General features: G+C 54.9%; 1 protein-coding gene across 1 annotated transcript; it reads left to right on the top strand.

Moving 5' to 3' along the window:
• Window positions 1-58: 58 nt before the first annotated feature.
• Window positions 59-13,613, top strand: HPS4 (HPS4 biogenesis of lysosomal organelles complex 3 subunit 2). Its single transcript, XM_053959373.1, has 13 exons — window positions 59-133; window positions 897-987; window positions 1,671-1,814; window positions 2,742-2,849; window positions 3,707-3,823; window positions 3,929-4,023; window positions 5,266-5,338; window positions 6,024-6,057; window positions 6,628-6,724; window positions 7,180-8,068; window positions 10,400-10,532; window positions 10,788-10,896; window positions 12,443-13,613. Exons 1-13 carry the CDS (start codon window positions 99-101, stop codon window positions 12,612-12,614), a joined length of 2,097 nt encoding a protein of 698 aa, XP_053815348.1. The 5' UTR covers window positions 59-98; the 3' UTR covers window positions 12,615-13,613.
• The last annotated feature ends 2,063 nt before the right edge of the window (window positions 13,614-15,676 follow it).

Below are 15,676 nucleotides of genomic sequence, written 5' to 3'. Positions count from 1 at the left end.
GGGCGCGCCCGGAACCGGCGGCGGGAGCGATCGAGGGCATCCCGGAGCATCCCGGAACAGCGCGGAGCATCCCCGAGCCGCCGGAGCCTGCCGCAGCCATGTCCCGCCCCGCCGCGCCCGGCCCCGCGCCATGGTGAGCCCCTTCCCCCGGTCCCGCTCGCCGCCTCCCACCCACCCGTGCCGGTGCCCCGGGAAGCACCTTCGGCCCTTCGCTGATTGCTGTCCCCGGTCGCGGGTGAGGTCTGGCAGCCCCCGGGGCTCAGCAGCTCGGTCCCTGGCCGTGGGTCACTCCAGGGCCCTGGAGGGGCGGTCCGGGAGCGGATCCAGCCTCCCGCTCCTGGCCCGGCAGCAGCGCGGCTTCCTCGGTGCCGCCTTTGAGGCAGCCTTTGCTCCTGACCTGGGCTGTTTCCTACGGGAAAACTCCCGCACGAAACTCTTTCCGAGCTTGTGACGACGTGCTGACTGACAGGACAGGATGGAAAGTGTTACTGAATACGTGCACTCAAGAAATTATGAGCAGAATGATATCTCACCTTCAGAGGGACCCTCCTGTCTCCTGCAGCACCCGGGAGCTGCTTGGGATGCACATGGATAATAATTCTCGATAATTGTAATAATTATTGCAATATCTCACAAATCCACTTTCTTTCCAGTTCTCCTTCCACGTGTCTGACACTTGGAGTTACAGAACCTATTTTAAACTCACAGAAGTGGTAAAATTTAGTTGTGAGGGTCCTTTTTTGTGCTGCTTTTGGGTCTAAACTCTGTGTGATTGTGCAAAGAATCATGTCTCTCCATTTGCAATAACTTCTTGTTGCCCTTCTGAAGAAATAGAAAGGAGAGGGAGAAGGGTAACAGTTTTCAAATACACAATCATTTCTGCCAATGTTTTTTAGGTGGAATTATTTTTTCCTTTATGATGGCTCAAAAGTGAAGGAGGAAGGGGATCCTACAAGTGCTGGCATCTGCTATTTTTACCCTCCCCAGGTAATGTCTGCTTTATTTCAGTACCTGTAAAGGGGTGCTGATGGTTCTGGATCAGGAGGGGTCGGGCTTCCAGGTGATTTGGATTAATCCCTACTTAGTAGTCACAAAAGTTTTAAGAAATTTTTTAAGAACTCCCAGTTATCAATTAGCTCCAGGTAGAGCAGGGCTGGGCTCTCAGGGCACAGCAGTGGGGTTAAACTCTGCTCCCTCCCTGAGGAATGGGCCAGCACAGCCCAGCTCTGTCCTGGTGATGTGAACAAACACTCATGAGCGATGAAATCTCCTCTCCATAAGCCCCAGGCCCTTGTGCTGCCTGGAAAAAGCAATCCAATTATTTTTTTCTCCCAGAAATTTGCCTGTTCTACTACATTTGATTTATAGAATCCCCAGAGTTGTTAAGGTTGGAATAGACCTTTAAAATCAAGTTCTGCCATGAACCCAGCACCCTCTTCACCACTAAACCATGTCCCCAAGTGCCACACCCACACATTTTCTGGACACTTGCAGGGATGGTGACCCCACCACTGCCCTGGGCAGCCTGTGCCAATTCCTGACAGCCCCTTCTGCAAATTGAGTTGAAATGATAATTACTTTTTATTTATACCTGGAAACAGCAGTGTTTTTTTTTTTTTTTGTTTCCTGAGTTCTTTTAATGGGAAGTTAAAGCCTTTGCTCCCTGGCAGACCATCCCGGAGCAGCAGGAGCTGCTGTGTGGGCAGATGGCCGGGGTTGTTCGCTGCCTCACCGAGATCTCCGGGGCTCCTCCCAGCCTCGTGCGCCTCCGGAAGATCAAGTTTGCCGTGGTGGTGGATGGAGACTTTCTGTGGGTGAGTTCAGGAGCTCCAGAGCAGTCACAGAGTGAAAACAGCCAGAGGCTGAAGGATGGGATCAGATAAAGAGGGTTTGTTTTTCAGGATGTGGGCTTGCAATGCACAAATTTCATTTCGTTCATAACTTAAATCCTGTTTTCTGAGGCCTGGCAGTCGCTTCAGTTTCCTGCAGAAAAATTTCAAGTACCTCATTTCTGTGCCCACACCCAAAGGGATTTCTTAAGATGTTCCTGGCTGGAAACAGAATCCCAAAATCCCAGACTGGTTTGGGTTGGAAGGGACCTTGAAGCTCATCCAGTTCCACCCCCTGCCATGGTTCCACTGTCCCAGTCCAACCTGGCCTTGGACATTTCCAGGAATGGAGCATAGCAGGATTCCATGTGCTGCAGTTTGTAAGGACACAGTCACTGTTTGATAGTCTGATTGTTCTTTCCTTCTAGCCCTCAGCATCCCCAGATCTTCATCAGTGTCCACACATATTTAGAATATAAAGAGCATAATGTGACAGTTGTGACATAAGTGCCCCAAACCATCCCCTGGGAACTGGGCCGAGGCCAGTCAGCCTCATTTAATTGGCATTGCTGCTTCTGTTTCAGCAATTCAAAAACTAGATGGAGCATCATCATAATATAAATAATGAGGTAGTTTGAATATTTTGAAGTACTTAGCTATTAAACCACCAAGTTAGGTCATCTAACGTGGGAAGGGAGCATGTCTGAAGCGCTGCATTTCTGATATTTATTTATCCTGTCTGTGCCAGGGCTCTTGTGTGGGTATGTTTGCATTTCCTGTGGCTGTGATTCCAGGGGTGTTTGCCTGCACAGAGTTGCCTGTCCTCGTGTGAAAGCGATGAGAGCTGTTCTCACTCGTCGTGCCCGAGTTCTGCCAGGCAACGTTCTCCATCCCCTGCTGTGTCTGCTGCAGGTTCTGGGCTGTGCCGCGGAGCTGCCTGACGTGAGCTGCCGGCGGCTCCTGGAGCAGCTCATCGGCCTCTTCACCTTCTACCGCGGCCCCGTGCGTGATGCATACACGGTAACAAGGGGCTGGGGACGTGGGGACAGGGTAACGAGGGACTGGGACAGGATAATGAGGGACTGGGACACGGTAACGACGGGCTGGGACAGGGTAACGAGGGGCTGGGACAGGGTAACGAGGGACTGGGACATGGTAATGAGGGACTGGGACATGGGGACATGGTAACGAGGGGCTGGGACAGGGTAACGAGGGACTGGGACAGGGTAACGAGGGGCTGGGACAGGGTAACGAGGGACTGGGACAGGGTAACGAGGGGCTGGGGACGTGGGGACACGGTAACAAGGGACTGGGACAGGGTAACGAGGGACTGGGGACGTGGGGACACGGTAACGAGGGACTGGGACATGGTAACAAGGGACTGGGGATGTGGGGACAGCAATGAGAGACTGGGACATGGTAACAAGAGTCTGGGACATTGTAACAAGGGACTGGGGACTTGAGGGCATGGTAACAAGAGTCTGGGACATTGTAACGAGGGACTGGGGACATGGGGGCAGGGTAACAAGAGACTGAGACATGATAATGAGGGACCTGGTAATGAGGGACTGGGGACACAGTGACTTTTGGGGAGATTCCCGTGGTGTCCCAGCTCTTCAGTGTTCCTTGTGTTGCCTTCCTCCTGCCAAGGGTCACCTATCCAAGAAGTGGGACCTGGAAAAGTGGGCAGGTCATCCCCACCGTTGCTCCGAGGTCCTGTGGGGCTCTGCTGAACCTTTCCCAGATGTTCACCCTAAAGAGTTTCCCCTCAGTATTGCCTCCCACCTTTTCCTGACCTTATCCTGGCAGGCCCTGTCCCACGTGGATTGCATGGACACTTTGCAGTGAGTGTTTGTGGGGGTTTCTGTCACCCACAGGTGTTTTCCCAGGAGGAGCTGAGCAGGGAGTGGGACAGGTACATTGAGCACATCCAAAAAAACACCACTGACCTCCACAGGATTTTCAATTCTCTCTGGCATCTGGACAAAACCAAGGTAAGAGCCTGTCCTCTGCAGTGGACAGTCACTGTGTTTGTTTATTTGCTGCTTGGAGCTTTCCCAGGATTCTGTGGCCTCACTGCCCTGGTTCTCCCTGCCCAGGTGGATCCCCTGCTTTTGCTGAAGGCAGCTCTCATCCTGCAGACGTGCCAGCGCTCTCCCCACGTCCTGGCTGGCTGCATCCTCTACAAAGGCTTGTAAGTAACCTGGTGTTTGTTCCCTGGAGGGTTAAATCCACCCCTTTCCACGGCTTGGATCTTGGAGTGCATCCAGGGAGCAGAGCAAGGGCTTGAGAGCTGCTCTTGGTTGTTGGCAAGCCCATCAGAGCTTCAGGCCAGGCAGTCCCTGGCTGTCTGTGGGTCGCTGAGACTGAGTGGTTTGTGAAATCATGGGATCATGGAATGGCTCGGGTTGGAAGGGATCTTAAATCCCATCCTGTTCCACCCCCTGCCATGGGCAGGGACACCTTCCACTATCCCAGGTTGGTCCAAATTTCACCCATCCTGGCCTTGGACACTTCCAGGGATCCAAGGGCAGCCACAGCTTCTCTGGGCAACCTGTGCCAAGGCCTCACCACCCTCACAGGGAAGAATTCCTTCCCAATATCCCATCTAACCCTGCCCTGTGGCAGTTGGAATTCATTGCCCCCTGTCCTGTCACTCCAGGCCCTTGTGAGCAGTCTCTCCAGGGTTACCTGTGCTCATCACCATGAAGGAGTTCAAGACTTGGGTTTTAGTAGAAATCTGCTGGTTTTGATACTCAGCAGGACGTGAGGACTGAATTTCCGAGGCTTTTTAGGGGGAAGTCACTGAGGAAAAGGGAGATGAGTGGATGTTGTGCTTTCCCAGCAGTGTTCTCTCTGCAGGTGAGCAGTTCAGTGCAGGTGTGTCCGTGTGTCCCTGGGTTTGTCTGACCTGCTGGCCAGGACCACTGTCTGTACTGACAGGGTGAGCACAGGGGGATGAGCCAGGATTCCCCATGAGAAATTCCAGCTTCCTTCAATCAAAGATGACTGAATGACTTCAAGGAAAGCCTCCAAGGTGGCCTTGAAAGACAGGAGGTGGGGAATTCCGAGAATTCCTTGGCAGCAGCGCTCAAGTGCCATTTTTCTTTGGCATGAACTCTTCCAGTGACACCTTTTACAAGCACTGGAAATGTGCCACAGGTAGAGCATCTGCCAGAGAGTGACCTCATAGCTGCAGGCAGGACACTGGAGTGAGTCACTGCAGCACATGAGAGTGAGAGAACCTGGGCATTTTGCTTGAGGAGGGACTTGGGAGCCTTGTCCTGCACCAGGGTGTGTCACCTTGTGTCTCTGGTCTGTCTGATTGAGAGATTTTGTCACCAAATGTCATCAGAGTTGTCTGAACTGATGATCCCCAAGTTCCCTCTCAAGCCAAACCATTCTGTGTTTCTCTGACTTTGCTTTGTCCTTTCAGGATTGTGAGCACCCAGCTGCCACCTCCACTCACTGCCAAAGTCCTCCTGCAGGGCAGCGAGTCCCCAGGCCAGGTATGGCACTGAACACGTTCCCTGCAGGCAGATTCCTGTAAGGAGGTGGTGTGGGAGCTCTTGTCACACAGACCTGGCATGTGCCACCGTGGGGAAGGACAAATATTGGTGATGATGCTTAAAGCTTTTATTAGTTATGGTTTAAAAAGGTTCCAAGATTTCTGCACTAGGAATTAGCTCTTTTTTTTTTCAGTCTTTAACTTACTGAATTCATGAGTTCTCATTTATGTGGTATTTTGACTTGCTTTTTACACAAGTTTTGGTATTTACTGGGAAATCCACCAAATGAGTGTCTGACAAACAGCATTTTTCATTTGCTTTAAAACTTGTCAAAAGTGAGTATTTATGTGATCAAGATATTCTATAAAAAAGCCATCAGTATGCAAATATGAAGGCAGCCTTTGCAGTTTTTCTACTTGAATGAAAGGAGTTTCTGTGCCCTGAGGAGGTGGTGGTGATAAATCTGGGCTCTGTCCTGATTTTAGGTGTATTTTGGTTCTTGGGAAGCTCCCCTTGGCTTTGAAAGCTCCCTAAGGACCAAAACCCTTCTCAGCACCAAACAGTCCCAGCATTTGCTGGGGGGGTGGTGTGGGGTCTGCTGTGGCGTTGGAGGACTGGGAGGGTGACAAAGGTGTCCTGGTGTCCCTGATCCATGCACAGAGCTGATTTTTGGCTTTTGTTGCAGAGTGAGCCTGGAGCTGAGGAGCTGCAAGAGCCTGGTGAGCATCCAGCTGCATCCTATGGGCTGCCTTCCCTGCATGGGAGCACGAGCTGGTTCTCTGGGATTCACATCCAAGCTGTGCTGGGTGCTGGAGTATCTCCAAAATATCCTAGAGGGTGTTGCTGCCACCAGCCAGCTTGTGCTGTGTGATCAGAACCAGCTCCTTCTGCTGGGTTTGCTCTTTTGGGTTTTATTCCAGTTCTGCAGATTCCCAACCATGCCTGCCTTAATTCCAGTTCCCCATGTGGCCACTTGGCCACTGCCAGGCCCTGACAACAGATGGCTGGTGCTTGCAGCCCAAACCTCCAGCCGTCCCCTCTCAACATCAGTGTGGAGATGATCTGCCAGGATGGAAGCACTGAGGGGAAATTTAACTGTGTCAGGCATGAAGGGGATGAGCAGGATGGGAAAATGCTGGGAGGGTGGGAACAGGCTGCCCAGCTCAGCTGGGATGCAGGATCATGGCAGGCCTGAGCTCCTGCAGAAGCCTTTGGGTTGATGAGGTTTGGTTTCTGGTTTTAAGCTGGGACATGTTTGTTGAATCCTCACCCCTCCCCTGCTCTTGCAGAGCCTCTGCTGCCGCCGGGTGTCCGAATCCTCCCGGTGTTCCTCACGGGAGAGGAGATCTCCGCGCTCCGGCACTTCCCAGTGGAGTGGATGGCCAGGTAGGAACCAGCCTGAGCCAGGGGCAGGATTTGCAGCAGGAGCTCACAGAGGCACTGTGTCCCTGTTGCCATTGTCACTGTTTCCCCTGGAACTAACTCTGTCACTGCCTTTGGAGCTGCCTGAGGCCCCTCAGGCTGGGCAGAATTCCCGTGTCCATATCCCTGCTGTGAGCAGCCTGGAGCAGAGCTGCTTCCCCAGACCAGCTGTGATCTCTTGTCCCTCAGCTCACAGCACTGCTTTGTGGACAAGGGAGGGACATTCCCAGGAGCCTGCAGTGTAAGATTCCCAGGCTTTTCACCTGTGTTAGACCTCGGCCCATCCTTTTCCCAGGTCTCTTTGTAGCAGGGGATGGATCAGCCACTGATCAGTGCCAGGAGCCAGTGGGGTTACCAGCTATGGGATAACTCCATGCAGGTCCTGCTCAGTGTTTCATCCATTTGTTATCTCCCACTAGGTCACCCATGTCCCCAGCAGGTCCCAGAGGAGAGGCGAGCGCTCTCTGCTCCCAGGCAGTTCCAGAATCAACAGGAGCTCATGAAAGCCAAGCCTTGGATGGAATCTCTGTGCAAAAGTCCCATGAGGACTCTTCGGGCACACCTGCCCCAGGAGATGCTGTGCAGTTGGGCAGCCCTGCAAATCCTCTGACGGACTTTTCTGGAATGGGAGCTGGCACAAGGAATTCTCCAGCTGCAAACCTGAGTGGAGCAGGCAGTGAAAGCTCAGAGCTCAGCAGGAAAACATCCTTCCCCTCAGAGAGTGACACAGAGCAGCTCCCAAGCCCTTCTTCACTCCAGACTGAATGTACTTGGACTACAGGTCCATACCTGGAAGGCTTTTCCTTTCCCAACCCTTACTCCTGGGAGCAGGAGAGCCAGGACAAGGGGGAAGCCCCTGCAGATTCTGATGTTGGATACTGTGCTTCCCAAAATTCCCTTTCAGTCAGCCACAGTCCAGCTGTTCCCTCTCCTGCCCGGGAGCTGAGCAGAAGGAAATCCAGTGAGCAGGAGAAGCCATGGACTGTGAGCCAGGACCCTGTGTCTGGAGGAAGTGAGAGCACAGCTGGTGACCGCGTGTGGGGCTTGGATTGTCCAGGCCCTGCTGGACACGCACAGCTCCGGAGCAGGAGGCAGCCACTGGTCCCAGGGCTTCAGGAGGCTGTGTCCAGTGCCCCTGCAGGGGACAGGCCATGTCCCAGCAGCAGGGAAGGCAGCTGGGACGGGCTGGGTGGCAGAGGGGGTGAGCCAGCCCAGCTGAGCCTCTACGTTCACTGCATCCATGGCTTGGTGCTGTCGCTGCTGGCTGAGGAGCAGCTGCGCCGGGACCGCAGCGCCGTGGAGGACGTGGTGAGTGGGAAAGCTCTGCCCCACTGCAGCTGCACTGGCAGGGGGCACGGGGCTGACAGCTGAGGAGGGAGCGTTGAATCGTGCTCCCCGTGCCTCCATCACCTGCTCCGAGCTGCGCCGGGCTCGGCAGCCGCGGCTGCGTGGGAGCTGTCGGAGCGCGAGCGGAGCGGGGACAGCCGCGTCTCACAGGCAGCTCCCGGTGCTGCTGTTGTCTGGCACTGCCGGCACCGGAGCAGAGCGTGGGGGTGTGACAGACACCCGCGGGCTGCCGGGGGCCTGCACTGGAGCTGGGATTCGCTGGGGATCCCTGTCAGTTCGGTGCTTTTTGGGAAGCGAGGTTGGTTGTGTTAAAGCCCCAGCCTGCACGGCACCGCCTCTCCCTCGGGGAGCACCGCAGACGTGGCTGGCAGCAGGTCCCAGGGAGGTTCCCTTGGCTGTGGGAGCCTCCAGGCTGCTCCCTGGGGCTGGGGAGAGGGATGCCATGTGGGCATTGCACCCGGCTAACACCAGAGCAATTCCAAATCTCCCTGTGGTGGGATTTGGGTGCCCAGACTCCCCTGTGAGCAGAGCTAATGGGGCTGCAGGGGCAGGATGTGCTGGCCCCTGTCTTTCCTGGGAAGCATCAGCTGCAGAGCTGCTGCCTGGCCTCTGCCTCCCTACCAGGAGCTGAGTCAAAGCTGCAGAGCCCTGTTTGATATGCCAGTTGCCATAGGAACAACCTAATTTCCTTACCCAGCCAGACTGGAAAGTGGAGGGAAGCTCAGACTAATGCAGAGCCTCAAGGTTGCTCCTTCCCCTCGGAGCTGTGGGACACCTGGGGCCCCAGGAGCTGGGGAATGTCTGCTCTGCACAGCAGGGCTGATGTGCCTGGCTTGGGATTGCTGCCAAATCAGCTGAGCCCAGAGGTGCAGCCGGGCCCTTTGCACCAGACATGGCCCTTTGTCCCCTTTCTGCTCATCTTGGACAGCAGGGGGGACACAGGCAGGTGGGAATTGTCACACTGGAGAGCGGAATCCCTATTGCACAGGGATTGCACAGTCCATCTTCCTTGATGTCTTGCCCTGGTGTTGACAAGCTCTCAATTCCATTCAGGTTCCTCTTTTCCCAAACATCCTGCTTCCATCTCACGTACACTTGTTTTGGATCTCACCAAAACTGCACTGTCACACAGCTTGGAATTCAGCTGTGACTGGGCTCTTCTGCTGCACCCTCCCGTGGGTGCAGGTGTGTTATCCCTTAGGAGAGGTGCCCTGCATGTCCCACTGTCCCAGGAGGAGGAGCAGTGTCTGAGGAGGTGCAGCTGAGCTCTGATGCTGATGGATTTGAGGCACAACCTCAGCTTGTCTGTCCCTCTGTTTATCTGTAGGTTAAAAATTACCCTCACCTCTCAGGGATGTCAAAGATTACTTATAATTAATGATTTTTGAATGCTTTGAGGCCCCCAAATGACACCAAAGAAGGGTAAAATATGCTACTTGTGCAGCTGTGAACCTCTGGGAGGGTGGGTTCCATCCCAGACTTTCCCTGTGGAGTGGGAGGCTCTTGGCCTCGCCTCCTGCTGCTCTTTAGGTCTTATCCCTCCATTTCACTGCACAGAAAGGAAAATCTGTGCCGTGACAGGGGTCAAGGATAGGCCAGGCACTGCCGTCCTGCTGAACAAAGGCTTGATCCTCTCCCCAGTAGGGGAAAGCGCATTGGCAGGATGAGGATTATGGAGTTAATCTTCCCAGGAGTGGTGGAGGACCCCTGCCTGTGCCCTGCCTGTGCCCAGGGAGCCTCAGGGCCTCTGGGCTACTGAAAATCCATCCAGAATAGCAGCTTGGCATTCATTCAGTGCTTTGTTGTGTGTGTTTGTACTGCCCGGTGTAAGCAAAGGAATGTCCCTTGCTGGGGCTGTAAATCATGTGAAATGAGCCCTGGAGAGTAATGGTTGATGGCAAATTAATGGGGCCTTGCATTTTCCTGTAATTAGTAGCATCAGGTGGCTTAATGGCTGATTTTCAGGTTGGAGGGTCCTTTTCTGAGTCATAGAACCCCAGACTGGTTTGGGTTGGGAAGGACCTTAAAGCCCATCCCGTTCCAACCCCTGCCATGGGCAGGGACAGCTCCCACTGGACGAGGTTGCTCAGAGCCCCATCACTGCCTTGGGAGCTCTGTGACTTGTCTGCTTCCCTCCATGCCAAAATTTCCCAGCCATTTCAGGTGGGAGCCTGGACAGCAGAGCGAGGAAGGGTCCGGTCCTTCTGTCACCTGAACTCCTTCCAGAACCTCCTTGAAGCTCAGGGGAGGCACAGGTGAGGCTCTGAGCTTTTCCTTTCCCTCTGCCTGCAGTACCACAGCAGCCTGGCCTCCCTAAACGGCCTCGAGGTTCACCTGAGGGAGACCCTGCCCAAGGACTCCTCGGCCTCAGCCAGGACAAACTACAGCTTCACGCACTATGACTGTGTCCAGAACGTCCTCACGGGTGAGCCTTCGTCTTCTGGGCCTGCAGGAGGGAGCAGTGAGGAGAATGGGGTTTATGGGAACCTTTTCTCACGCCTCAGACACCATTTCTCAGCAGAGCTCCCACCACAGCGCCCAGATCAAAGGCCCTGCTGGGGGAGCTTTGTCTCTTGCTGCTGTCCAGGGTGTGTGGCGAGCTCTAGAGCCTTTTCCTGCTCAGTGAACGGGGGCACGCTGCAGAGTGGGTTTTTAACACCCCCTCTCTCCTGTTGTGCAGCCAACTTGCCCCACACCCCCGGGCCCCTGGAGCGGCACTTCCTGAGGGCAGCCACGCTCATCCACTCTGACTTCAGCCAGCTCCCCGCGGCCTCAGAGGTGATCATCAGGTAAGGGGTGCTCACAACCCTCCTGTCCCAGGCACAGGGGTGGTCACAGAAGGGCAGAACTCCTTTCCAAGGCTGGCTGGGTTTTGACCAGGTTGTTACCACACCCAAGCACCAGTCACAGGCTTTATTCCCTAAGGCTGCTTTGACTTGTGGGTTCCTGGATGTAGAGAGCCTGCAGTGGCACCAGGAGGGTGGACTGAGGGCACAGCTGAGTGGTGCCATGGCTTGGATTAAGATGCAACACTCAGACAATTGCCAGTGTCTGGCACTGTAAGGTTCAAAGACACGGTTTTAAATTTAGCTGTTCCTAATAAATTTGTGTCTCGGCAGGGAGCCAAAGGCGCCCAGAATTGGCAACCTAGATATTGTTTTCTTGCACGGCTTGTTGGGTTGGAAACACACTGTGATGTGCATGGCAAACTCAATTGTGATGCACCAGGCAGGATGGTCTTATCACAGCCAGAGCCCTTTCCCAGGTCACTGCTGAAGTGGACACCCCTTTCCTCAAGTGAGCTGGGAGTGCACAGATTCCACCCACCTGGTCCTGCTTGTTTGTTCAAAACATGATGAAATAAAAGATGCTCCTGGGAATTACACAGTTTCACTGCTCTGGCACTGCTTGCCAAGGGAATGTGAATCACACACTTCAGTGCTGGAGAATTCTTTGTTTAGCATGAGCTTTGCTGGCTCCTTAAATCCAATCCTAAACTGACTGGCTAAGCTGGCATGTTCCCTGTTACCCCGAAAAAAGCAACTCCATGTGTGAATCAGCCTGAGTAACAAGATGACTAAAACTGCTTTCTTTTATGGAGAGTTGTCACAGAAGGGTGTCAGCAAACATAGCAGTTGCTGCTTTCCTCCTTCGAGGAGGAATCCAGGGTCCTTGGCTTTGCTCCCTGCCAGCCCTCCTGCAGGGAACACTCTGGGAGGGGGGATTCTTAGTCTTAATTAATGTTTTTAATCACAGCTTTGGTGGTGACTGAATCTGACTCTTGTGTGAGCTTCATCACACCTGTGAGTGAACACGTGGTTCCTGCTGCAAGGTGCTGTGCTGGGGTTTGGTTGTGGCCAGCAGCAGTGGGAGAGGAGGAATGTCGGGCACGAGGAGTGTTCCAGGCTCGTGGTGTCCTGGGCTGGGCTGGCAGCAAGGGGAATCTTGCACACACAGAATCCCAGAATCATTAAGTTTGGAAAAGCCCTCCCAGACCACCGTGTCCAACCTGTGACCAGTCCCCACCTTGTCACTCAGTCTAGAGCACTGAGCTGGACTCGGTCACAGGTTGGACTCGATGGCCTTGGAGGTCTTTCCCAAACTAAATGAGTTTGTGATGTCTCACTTTCCCTTTTAAGGATGCCAGGACCCTTTAGAAGAAGGGTCTGGTTCCCTGTGACCTTCAGGGGTTTGGTGCCTGTTCAGCTCCATCTTCCCATGCCGAAACACCTGAAAGTCCCTCTCAAAACTTGGGAGCCCAGTGCCCAGCTCTGAATCTTGCCCAAAGCTGTCAGTCTGACCCCTGCCTTTCCCTGCCTTTCCCTGCCCCTCCAGGAACGCCTCCACAGCCGTGTATGCCTGCCGAAACCCTGTCCAGGAGACCTACTTCCAGCAGCTGGGAGCTCCACTCCGCAACTCAGGCGTCCCCAACCCACATGACAGTGCCTTCAGCCTGCCCAGCAAGGCCAAGCAGAAGCTGCTGAAGCATGGGGTGAACCTGCTGTGAGCTGTTGTGCTCAGCCCTGCGGAATGTTCATCTCCAGAAAGGAAAATCTCAGCTGTTTATGCCCACGGAGGCAGGAGGCCCTGCCCGGCCTCTGTGGGGTCTCCAGGCTGCCTGGCCTTGAGGAAGGGACACTCCTTGCCCTGTCCTGCACGTTTTGGGCCAGTGCAGGTGTCACTGACAGCATTTACCAAAGACTGAGGACAGAATGCAGCATCTTGGTTTACATGGACTTTACAGGGACTCTCTTGGTGCTCTGCAGAGTCCCCACGTGCCTTGATCTGAGGTAAAACCTCACCTTGCTCTGAGTTACACAGCCCCCAGGCAATGCTGGCTTTCAGAGATGTCAGTCAGCCACTGTCTGTGCCTGCCCTGGTCAGGCTTTGGCTTTATCTCTGTTCCTTAATCCATGGCAATGATCCTGCCATGACATAGTGCCTTACCTTGGTTGGCAATGCCTGCCTGTTGTCACATGGGAGCAGCAGAACAAGAGCTGCAGAGCTCACAGTCCCCCTTTGGGTGCTCCCAGGAGGTTTTTACGCCATAGGTGACTCTGGAGAGATGTCCCCATCACTCCACACCTCCCAGTGATGGTCCAGCCCAGCCCTGCCCTCCTTGTTCCCACCTGGATGTGCAGCCTCACAGGAGCTTGGGTGAGTGTGGTGGTGGTGCAAGTGTCCCTCAGCCTCGTGCTCCCTCCCTCCTGCTGCAGGACCTCACTTCACTGCTCTTCCTGCTCCATTTGCCCACACCCTGCAGACCCTGAAGCTGCCTCTTGCTGATGGGACCAAAGAGGTTTTGTATCCCCTCAGCAGCTGTCCCCTTTCTGCTCTGACAGTGTCCCCAGCCAGCGGTGGCCAGGGGGGGCTGTGGTGGTGGCTGCTTAGACTGAGGGATGGATAACTGTGTTTGGCAGGGCTTGGGACCTGCTGCTGGTGCAGACACACCCCTCAGTGGGACTGTGGAAATAAAGGAGTCTCCAAGGCTCATCCCAGCACTGTGTGTCAGCAGCCAGAGTCACACTGTTGTCATGTTTCTGGTCCCTGGTGTGATGGGCTGGGTTGTGGGAGCTGGTCTCTGTTTAGCTCCTCCAAGGGTGGTTCCTGCAGTGCTGGGGTTGAACAGGCAGAGCCTGTTGGTTCAATCAGTCCTGCAGAGCAGCTGCTTGGAAGCTTCCTGATGGATAGACATGTGATTGGTGTCAGCAAGAGATGGTGAGCAGCGACATGAACGTGGGGAGGTGCTGAGCAGGCTCGTGCCAGCATCAGAGCTGGGCACAGGAAGGTCACCACTGCCACAGCTCCTGGTCCCACACCAGCACAAACAGTTCCCAGAGTTGCTCTGTCATCCCAGGGCTGCTCCACAGACATTGCTGAGAATTTCAGAGGACTCCAGAGGACGAGCCAGCTGCTTGCTCAGGGGTGGCTGGGCATAGATGCCACCTGGCTGCCAGCCCTGGCAGCTGAGGAGGTGTTTCAGCAGGAGCAGAGTCGTGTGGCACTGCTCCCATCCTGGGCATGGAAGGACTGTCAGGAGCCTGTTGGCAGTGTAGGAGTGGAAACTCCATGGGAAGCCTGAGCTGGAGCCACCCTGGTGACCTCCTGTTTCAGTGGCATCCATGTGGAAGATGGCACAAGGTAAGGTGCTGCTTCCCTGGTGACTTCCCTGCACAAATCCACTGGGTGATGGACAAACTGCTCTGGTCCTGGAGGGAGCACAGGGAACATTGTGAGGAAGAACATCAGGGAGGCTTCGTGGGGTGGGAGAAGGCAGGAGGGATGAGGGTTGTGTGCTCTGGGATCCCTGCTCAGCTGAGCCAAGTGACGCCTCTGGGAGATGCTGCTCTGCCTGTCCCTTCTGTGCCCTCAGCAGATCTGGGTTCTCTCTGCAATTCCCAGGAGAGGAAGCCTTGGAGCACCAGGAGCAGCTCCAGCCTGCTCTGCTCCTTGGGGAGATCCACTTGGATCCTGCCTGGGTGCTTGGGAAGTGGTTGTGTGCTCTAGCAGGAAACAGAGAAGTGGAAGGAAAAGCCTGAGAGGGACAGGAGGGAGATTTGGCACAGCAGCAAAGCACAAACCGGATGGATGCTCCTGCCTGCTGCCGTCAGGGATGCTGCTCTGCAATCTGCTGAGCCTTCTGCCAGCCAGGAACAGCTGGGCTGGCTCTGCTCCTTCAGCTGCTCAGGCTGAATCTGCCCACCCAGCCCATGCCTGTCCTGTGCTCGTCAGGAGGGAACAGCACACAGAGAGCTCCTGGCCCACGGGGTGATGGCTGTGCTGGAGAGGATGCTTAAAAATGGGGCATTTTGAGCATCAGAGGATGAGGAGCAGCTGGGCCTGTCTGAGTGCTGCCAGGGGGGCTCATGGGGAGCAATTCCTGCCCTGCTAGGCTGGCTTTGTGCTTAAGGGGGTGAGGCATTGGTTTGCAGGCAGTTGGGTGGGATCTGAGCAGCACCCTCTGCCCTGGGGCTGCTCCTGGGAAGATGCTGCCTTTGATGAATCAATGCAGGCAGCTGGAAGCAATTCCTGAAATGGTTTATGGATGCTCTGGCAAAGCTGATGGCTTCTGTGGGGAGCTTTGGGCCTGCAGCTGCTCCTGGGGATGGCTGGGGACAGTCTCTGCTGTTCTGGGCCAGGCAGCAGGGCTGGAACCCACAGCTGTCCCCCACCAGCAGGCTGTGGGAGATGTTCCCTGTGCTCCTTGGCAGCCTGGGCTCCACTGACATCACAATCCCAGGATGGTTTTGGGTTGGAAAGGACCTCAAATATCCATTTGCAAGTCCCTGCCGTGGACAAGGATTCACCCACTAGACCAGGTTACTCAGGGCCCCATCCAACCTGGCCAAATCCAGGCCTGGGAGGCTGTAACTGGTCAGGACAGAGTTTCCACGGGCTGGGTATTTTTGAGCACTAGCCACGCTCCCTGTATCCCTGGCAAACAGGCCCGTGCCCCCTCCGACCCTGCAGCTCCTGCTCTTTCCAGGCCACTTCTCCCCATCAGCAGCCAGATAAGCAGAACCCAACCCCTCGGTGTTTGCTTGACCCTGGACTTGTTAGAGCAGCAGG

This window comes from Vidua chalybeata, chromosome 18, assembly GCF_026979565.1.
Source record: "Vidua chalybeata isolate OUT-0048 chromosome 18, bVidCha1 merged haplotype, whole genome shotgun sequence".
Taxonomy (NCBI): Eukaryota; Metazoa; Chordata; class Aves; order Passeriformes; family Viduidae; genus Vidua; species Vidua chalybeata.
Note: the sequence above shows the minus strand (reverse complement) of the source record. Positions and strands in the feature narration are given on the sequence as shown.

Excerpts from the sequence above, each read along its gene's own strand:
- HPS4 (XM_053959373.1), top strand. The coding sequence starts at position 99 with ATGTCCCGCCCCGCCGCGCCCGGCCCCGCGCCATG. Across the intron at positions 6,725-7,179 it reads CCAGTGGAGTGGATGGCCAG|GTCACCCATGTCCCCAGCAG; the intron begins GTAGGAACCAGC and ends ATCTCCCACTAG. Across the intron at positions 10,533-10,787 it reads TGTCCAGAACGTCCTCACGG|CCAACTTGCCCCACACCCCC; the intron begins GTGAGCCTTCGT and ends CCTGTTGTGCAG.